Genomic DNA, 8,517 nt, shown 5'->3' with positions numbered 1-8,517 from the left:
CAGCTCTCTCGGCCAGTAAAGCGAGATGAGCACTGCAACCCCAGAGTTGTCCCTGACTGGACTTAACGGTCAGGGGTCCCTTTACCTTTACCTAGTCTGCATAGGATTACATCCTAAATTTCCCATTGGGATACATTTCTTTTTGAGTACTGTCTCCTGTAATGCTCATGAACCCATGACAATGTGCAGCAGGAGAGACATAAGTGCCACACTTTCCCTAAGACTAAGAAGTGTAGATATTAATAGTGCAAGAAAGAAGCTGATAAATGCATTGCATTTGCAATTCTCATAATGGTGAGGCTTGGGCAGCAAAGAGTGATCTTAGTTGATGATGCTTAGTTGATGATGCATTTTTTGTGCTTTTGGCTTGACCTCTGCTTACACTTGTATCCATGATGCAATTTTAATGCGGTTTTCAAAGCAGCAGCAACTGTGATTAAAGAGAAGGAGAGAGAGGGAGATGTAGATCTAATGGCTGTATTCACCAGCTGTGGTCCAGGAACAGATCCTGAATAAGGCAAGGCAGCAGAATTACAAAGCCTCTGAATCTTTCCTTCTGCATCACATCAAGAATTCACTTTTAAGCCTCCTCCCCAGCCCCAACGCAACTTCCAGTGTCGTATCTTTCAAAACATGCTTTCAGCAGTGATATTTCATTAACAATAAGTCCATTTCTTACAAACACACACACAGCGTCAAAAGGTAGAATTTGCATTACAGAGGTGATTAGAATCACTGTCCATTTACAAACACTTTCATTGAAAGTACCCAAATAATCAGTTTTATATAAAAAGAAATCAAAGAATCAACCCCTCCCCCCCTTAAATCCCAACGATAATAATCCTCTGGAAATGTCCACTAAATTAGCACATCTCTGGTTGGCATGCCAGTCTCCACAGTTTAGACTTTTAAGGTTTGCATAGTTAAGACCAATACAGAGAGACATATTTCACACAGCTAAGGGTGCACATTCGCACCACTTATCCACAATTCTCAAGTCAGCATCAGCAGCTGAGTGACTTGCATTTATCACTTCTACAACCCTTCAGACTTCTACCACCATTATATAACTCATCCTCACAACAACCCTGTGAGGTAGGTCACAACCCTTCCCATTTGTTTGTTGCTGCTAGATGGTGAGCTGCCTTAGAGCGAAAGATTAAGCCCACTCAGGATGAAGACAGATGTAACATTTAAGAGTGGCGGTGTCAGTATAGAAGTGCCCTCCTACAGGCAGTGTGAACACATGTCTTTCTGTCCCAGAATGACCTCTGAAAAGCCAAGTTTGTATATTTGGTTTGGTTTGGTTCTGAACATAGGCAAAGCTACTTACGGAGAGCACCTACTGGCTAGCACCTGTGTTGTCACCAATATACTTCTCTGGAGTAGTCATTCCCACTGTTCTTACTTCATTTTTTGTAAGCTGTAGAATGATTACAGATAGCTCTAGACATGTGTACCACTTTAAAATGAGGCAAACTTATAAGCTTGGATCACAGTGCCGGAGAAGGATCTGCTATAGCCATGGTTAAAACGTCAGCCTTCATCCCAGTGAATTTTCATCATTCACCTGCAGTTCTACTGCTATATAGTATTTGCATTATGTAGTATTCTACAACATATGCATTTGGGATTGTTTATCACTGATATCTGGGTGCTTTATTGCTTCTGCTTATATTCAGCTTTTACATTGGTTATTTATTCCATTGAAACATAGTTTCATATTGTTTTGTATCCTTATTTGTGAACTTCATTACTAATTTATTCTTCTTGTCATTCATTCTTTGGTCCATGACCTGAATATTTTGTATGTCTTATTGAGGGATCTCTTTCTTTTGGTTTATCACTGCATGCAAATGGTACCCTGTACAAACTCCAGCATCTCCACCTATGACTGAGAAAGACCTTGACTAAGACCCCAGGGAGCTGCTGCCTGTGAGACAATACAGCAGCAGACAGATTATACTGATGTATCTCTCTTTCATTCTCACTCAGTATAAGGCATCTTCCAATATTCCATTGGCTATAGGGGCATTTTGTGTGAGTAGCTGGGCTACAGACCACTATAGGCAGATTTTAGGATCATGGCTGTACAAGGTCTAACAAGACATGACGTTTGGATAATGGATATGATCTGCTTGGGTATAATATGTGTATTAATAGTGTTCCTGACGGCAGTTTTTCACAGAATCCACTGCAGCTACTTGCAGAGGGCTTGCAGTTCACAGTCACTGTTTATTTACACACAGTGTCCTAGGATTCACACTCTGAGGGTGGAATTCAATGCAGCACTAAGGTCTAAACCTACCTAAGAACTGCTTGATGGGAGGTTTTTGGCATTAAAGTGGAGAGACTCTTCCAAGGCACAAAATAATTATCCAGTGAGTACTCACGAATATTTATAAAAACAAACATAAAAGGAACATGGCAGTCCTGTATAAGGAGGGGCATCAACGACGCCATCATCTGTGCATTATTGTACTTTCGGTGGATCTAATTCAGTGCCCAAATTTGAAGGGGGAGCACTCCTCCCGCAACAAGGTTGTTCTGTTCATAATTTACTCATTGAGTTTAGAGTGACGTTCTGCACATCCACCAGCAGGGTCGTGTTTTCTGAATGGATGTTGGCCCAGTCAGGGAAGCTGCCAAGCTGAAAGATGCTCGTGGCCCAAGTGTTGATAGCCAGACTCAGAAACAAAACTCCCATCAGATTCATAAGCAGACCCGTCCTTGCCTGTGGAAGAAACCCACGAGGGGTGAAACAGATTTAGAGATCATGATGATCTGTGACATCATAGAGCCCAACTGTTCGCTGTGTGATACAGAAAACGCAAAGCTTTCCAAAGTGGCTGTCCAAAGACCTCAGGGGGGGGATCACAATCCTTCTAAGTAATCGGTTCCATTGTTGAACTGTCAAGACATTTTTTGAACACGCCTCTACCCTCCTGTAAATTCATTAGAGCTAAACCTGCCTTCTGGGTGAATGGTTTTGTACAATGGAGAACTATGCATTGGGGTTTACAAATCCCATCCTCTTTAAAGAAAGAGAGAGCCTGCTTCAAAGGGAAGCTGGTAAAGCTGCAAAGGAGATTTTGACAGGTGGGTGTCCTCCCTACTTGTCTTTGACCGTTTAACTAAATTATAAATGTGCATTCTATCTCTCCTAAGGTAGTATGTTGCAATTTCTTCCAACCTTCCTTCGTCTAGGCCTCTTCCTGAATGAAAACCATCAGTGAAATTGTTCTAAGCATGTTTGTACAAATAATTCATATCCAATCAGAGAAGTCAAGAAAATTATAGTGCTGGAATTCCATGCTGTTTCAAAGTCTGATAGCAGGATAGAAATGTAACCAATGAGCATATGAGTGTAATATGCATTTTAGGTGAGAGCAAGTGAGAAGATGTAAGTTCTTCTGCAATATCTGCTGGTGATCTGCTTGGAAAAAAATCATTTGGAATAATTGGTAAATTCCTGTTTTACATCTCTTTTTAAACAAGGCTTTGGTTAGTTCATACCCTCAAGCCCTGGAAACTTGAAAACAAATGAAGAGTGACAGGAGCCAGGGGTGAGACTGCAATTACTTGTTAGTTCTCTGCTGGAATTATGTTCTTTGAATAGAATAAATATAGAAGCTTGCCAACAAACACGAGGATTAACTTTTCCATTGTCAGCCCTCACATTTGTGAGCAAACCTTACTGAACCTTAAAAACTGAAAATTTCGTTCACACCTAATTCCCAATTTCTTCTGTAGTACTGAAAAACTGCTATGGGTGCTTCCAGGTGAGTGTTTATTGTGGCATCGGTGCTCCTCATGCATGTAAGTTTATTGCAGTGTCCAAATGATGTCATCGACATCAAAATGCCAGCCTGAATCTCACCCCACCTCCCCCCCCCCCAAAAAAAACTGGAATTACTCTTTCCAGGTGAAATCCATTATGGGTTATTTGTTTAGCTATTTACAAAGCCTGTTGACAGGGTCCTGTTGGCAATATCTCACCTAACCATTTACAATGTTAAGCCCCAATCTGAAAGTACCCTTGGTCTTAAACACATATGAACATTGGCACTTTGCTGCTGAATAGGTTCCTCCTGCACTGAATGTTTGTCACAGCGAAACATTCAGGGTTTTGTTTTGTTCTTTTTTCCAGGGTGCGAGAAGAAATTCTCCCAAAGTTCAGGGGCAAATTTGGGAAGAGCTGCTGAACCATAGCCCCTGGTCTGTTGTACTTTAAAATCCAAGGCACTGCCCTCATAGTAGTTTGAGCTGAGAGATTGGTAGCCTGGCTGCCATTTTGTAAACAAAGTTGAGAGGAAGTGGATAGCAAACTAAGCGATGGAATTTGCCCCTCCTCACTTCCTCTCAGCTCCATTTTCAAAATGGTTGTCAGGCCGCTGATCTTGCTAATGCCACCCACCCACAGCTAAGCAATTCCTGCAAAAGCAAACAAACCTGAAATTTGGTAATATTCTGCCCACATTTTGGAAAGGAATGAAGACCTTGTGAAAGTGGTGGCAGAGATGTGTTCTTCATCCAGTGTGCTTCTACAGTTGACCAGACATAATTTGGTGCTAACTTACTGGTGGAAGACCCAACAATAATTTACTGTGACTGTAGCAGGCATAAACAGTTTGATGTTTTGATGACGTCCATCCTCCTGGGCACAAATAGTTGGATAGGGCATGCCACATTAGATATGCCATCACTTGTGTGAATGCAAGTAAGGTGCATGCCTTTTTATTATGTAAATAGCAGCCAAAGGGAAACCAGAACCCGACTGAAGCTGCTGTTTGCATCTCAAGGGATGCCTCCATTGGAACCAAGGCGAGCTTCCCCCAAAATACAAATAGCAGCTCCTGAGAGGGGCTGTTTTGTGGAAGTTTGGCAGGGGGGGAGAGTTGAACACCCTTTCCTCACCTCCAAGGCCTTCTCCCCCTCTAGATAATTAAGCTATTGTTAGTGAGTACTATGTAAAATTACTTACCATATCTTTAACCAGTAAGTGCCCAGAAGCAAAGGCAATTGAATTTGGGGGTGTAGAGACTGGAAGCATGAAAGCAAATGAGCATCCTATGGTTCCTGGTATCATTAAGTAGAGGGGATGCACTTTCAGACGAATGGCCTTGGGGGAAAAACAAAAAGGGGGGGTGCGTTATGATTTATTAGCTGAACTGTAAGCATCGCATGAGATTCTTGAAAAGACTGCAAAGAAGTTTTTGTGTGATCATAGTTTCTTCTGAAAGCTTGCACTAGATTTGACATGGGAAACCTTTGGCCCTCCAGATGTTGCTGAATACATCTCCCATCAACCCTGCCCATTAGTCATGATTGCTGGGGCTGATGGTAGTTGCAGTTCATCTGGAAGGTCAAAGGTTTCCAAACACCTGCTCTAGATGATCCTGGTAGAACATGCTGGACGGGGAATGAGGAGCCTGCATCTTTTTAAATGTTGCTGGACTACAACTCCCATCATCCTTGATTATTGGCGATGACAGCTGAGGCTGATGGGAACTAGTGTCCAAGAACAACTTAAGGTCTGCAGTGTGGGAGTAATAATAGGCTAGGGAGGGAGGAGTAAAGAAGCTGTGAGCTCCTCTCCAGCAAGCTGCATGTTTGTGTGGTCCCAGTAAACCAGAGTTTGGTTTATCGTGTTGTGTGAAACAGGCCACTGGAGATTTGTTTTCCATCATCACACACACACACACACACACACACAGAGAGAGAGAGAGAGAGAGAGAGAGAGAGAGAGCCTTCTTGAAATAGGCACAAGGAGTCTTATTTCTGGCTATCTGAATATGGGGAATTGTGGAAGAAAGCCCAATCATAACACAAAATCCTATTCAGCTGAGTCCAGAAGTTTCCTCAGGCAGAATAAGCAGGTCAGAAGAGGGCATGTTGTTCACTGAGAATAGTACATGTGGAGTCTGTGGGTTCAAAAGCTGGCTGTCCGCCTTGAGTTGTCAGCCTAGTAATATTTTTCACAAGTAAAGCTGAAAAGTACTTTTGAGTCTCCCACTAGTTACTTCACATGGAGTTGTTGTTAATGAGGGACAGAATGAAGAAGAGAAACCAAATGTACACCACCTTGAGTACACCATCTTTGAGTGAAGGGTGGGATGTAATAATGATGATGATGATGATGATGATGATGATGATATAGGCCAACCTTCCTCCTACCACCCAAGATTAGGGTGAGCCATGTGTTCAACTTGCTAAGGAATATCTTATATCCAAAGAGTTATTTAAAGAGTCTTCTACTCGAAGGTGTCCTCTATATGAAGAGCTGTCCTGCCCAAGTCCAGTTCAAAGAACCATAAGAAGAAAGAGCAGGGGGAGCCTTGAAATTGCCCATTAGCACTTGGATAGCAGACAGAACAGGCATGCTGGTCACCCAGGTCAAATCTTTCCCGCTATGGTGAGATTAATTTTTATTTAAAAGGTAAAGGGACCCCTGACCATTAGGTCCAGTCATGGCCGACTCTGGGGTTGCGGCGCTCATCTCGCTTTATTGGCCGAGGGAGCCGGCGTACAGCTTCCGGGTCATGTGGCCAGCATGACTAAGCCGCTTCTGGCAAACCAGAGCAGCGCATGGAAACGCTGTTTACCTTCCCACCGGAGCGGTTCCTATTTATCTACTTGCACTTTGACGTGCTTTCGAACTGCTAGGTTGGCAGGAGCAGGGACCGAGCAACGGGAGCTCACCCCGTCATGGGGATTCGAACCGCCAACCTTCTGATCGGCAAGTCCTAGGTTCTGTGGTTTAACCCACAGCGCCACCCGCATCCGAATTTCTATTTACATTATAATAATTATGTCTAAATCTGCATCTATACATAAAAATCAACATATATAAATTACCTCTCTCTCTCTCTCTCTCTCTCTCTCTCTCTCTCTCTCTCTCTCTCTCTCTTTCTAGCAGCAATGGCCACTCTACCCAATAACTTAGTATGCTTGGTTGTTTGGCCGTAATAATAAACATTCATTCACATTCATACCTTTAACTTAACCCCTTGGTTGAAAGGTATGCATATGCCCCTTACCAGTTCTGCCAGGACAGGCAGGAAGATTATGATTGTGGCTGTGTTACTTGCAAATTCTGTGAATAACGCGATCACTGCCGTAATGAGAATAACAGCTACAGCAGGAGGGAGGTTCTCCAGAGGGTCAAGCTGGCCTCCAATCCAGACAGACAAGCCAGACTCCTATAGCAGGGTAGAAAAATTATGTGTTTGTTAAATTTAAAGCCCACCCATCCTCTTAAAGGAGCCCGGGGAAGCAAATACACCATTGTTAAAATAACATGATTAAAAAATAAAACAACAACATACTAAAAACATACATATAAAAACAATCACAGTTTGCACAAGTGATTCTATGGTGGCTGATTCTTTCCTGTGTTTTTCAGCTCTCGTCATGAGATGATAACTCAGGAACAGATCATTTCACTTGCAATTGACATGGTCAGCAGTTCAAATCCCTGCGGCGGGGTGAGCTCCTGTCGTTCGGTCCCAGCTCCTGCCCACCTAACAGTTCGAAAGCACTCTTAAGTGCAAGTAGATAAATAGGTACTGCTTTATAGCGGGAAGGTAAACGGCGTTTCTGTGTGCTGCGCTGGTGCAAGCTCGCCAGAGCAGATTCGTCACGCTGGCCACGTGACCCGGAAGTGTCTCCGGAGAGCGCTGGCCCCCGGCCTCTTAAGTGAGATGGGCGCACAACCCTAGAGTCGGACACAACTGGCCCGTATGGGCAGGGGTACCTTTACCTTTTACCACATATATGCTCCATACATGGCAAAATCTTCCTTAGCACTGGCAGTATGGTACCAATGGTCAAGCTATCACAGCATAAGAGAGCTTCCTCTGCAGTAGTTTTGTCAGCTTGTATGAGCTGTGGGACATTTGTCCTCTTAAAACACAAATCTACTGCAAATGAAAGCCAACTCCCATGACCATTTTTGAAGCTGAACATTCACCACAAGATGACTTTCTCCTCAAATGCTATGTGGTGAATTTGGCCTTGCGAGGATACTAAGATTGTGACCACATCCTGGAAAACCCCGGTTTCTTAATGTTTCCTAGGGTGATAAAATGTGAAAACACTACTTGGTCACTTTAGCATGTGAAAATGAGCAGGCAAATCAACTCACCAAGGCTCTTACGCGTCTGAAAGTATTGCTTGTTTTAGCCCTTAGGCCCGAACTACACGTTACATTAAATGCAGTAGTCGTCTGTGGGGCTTATCTGATCTCCTGTCAATAGCAGTGCAGTGCAAACAGGCTGGTGGGATTGGCTCTAGTCTTGATTAAAATCACCCTCACCAAAGCTATCATTTACCACAGGAAGAAACCTCCACTTGGGTTGAAGTAGGCCACAGCATTTTAAGTAGACTTTGGCGAAGGCATTGGGTATGTATCTGGCATCAAACAGCCCACCAGTATGGCAGATGAGAGGGCTGAGCTGGCCCTAGGTTGAGTGTCGCCTTATGATGCAGGTCAAATCATATTTCAGGTCTGCTGCC

At 43.4% G+C, this 8,517-nt stretch overlaps 1 protein-coding gene across 2 annotated transcripts in view; it reads right to left on the bottom strand.

Moving 5' to 3' along the window:
• Positions 1-461: 461 nt before the first annotated feature.
• SLC13A3 (solute carrier family 13 member 3) overlaps positions 462-8,517 on the bottom strand; it is a 48,402-nt gene continuing 40,346 nt past the window's right edge. For both annotated transcript variants that reach the window (XM_081916896.1, XM_081916897.1), the window contains exons 11-13: positions 7,041-7,202; positions 4,985-5,122; positions 462-2,734 (exon numbers count right to left, since the gene is read on the bottom strand). In XM_081916896.1, coding sequence (XP_081773022.1) covers positions 2,552-2,734; positions 4,985-5,122; positions 7,041-7,202 — 483 coding nt within the window. In that variant the 3' untranslated portion in view covers positions 462-2,551. The remainder of the gene's footprint in view (positions 2,735-4,984; positions 5,123-7,040; positions 7,203-8,517) is intronic.

This window comes from Podarcis melisellensis (genome assembly GCF_964234715.1).
Source record: "Podarcis melisellensis genome assembly, chromosome: 6".
NCBI lineage: Eukaryota > Metazoa > Chordata > Lepidosauria > Squamata > Lacertidae > Podarcis > Podarcis melisellensis.
This window is presented reverse-complemented; position numbering and strand designations above follow the sequence as displayed.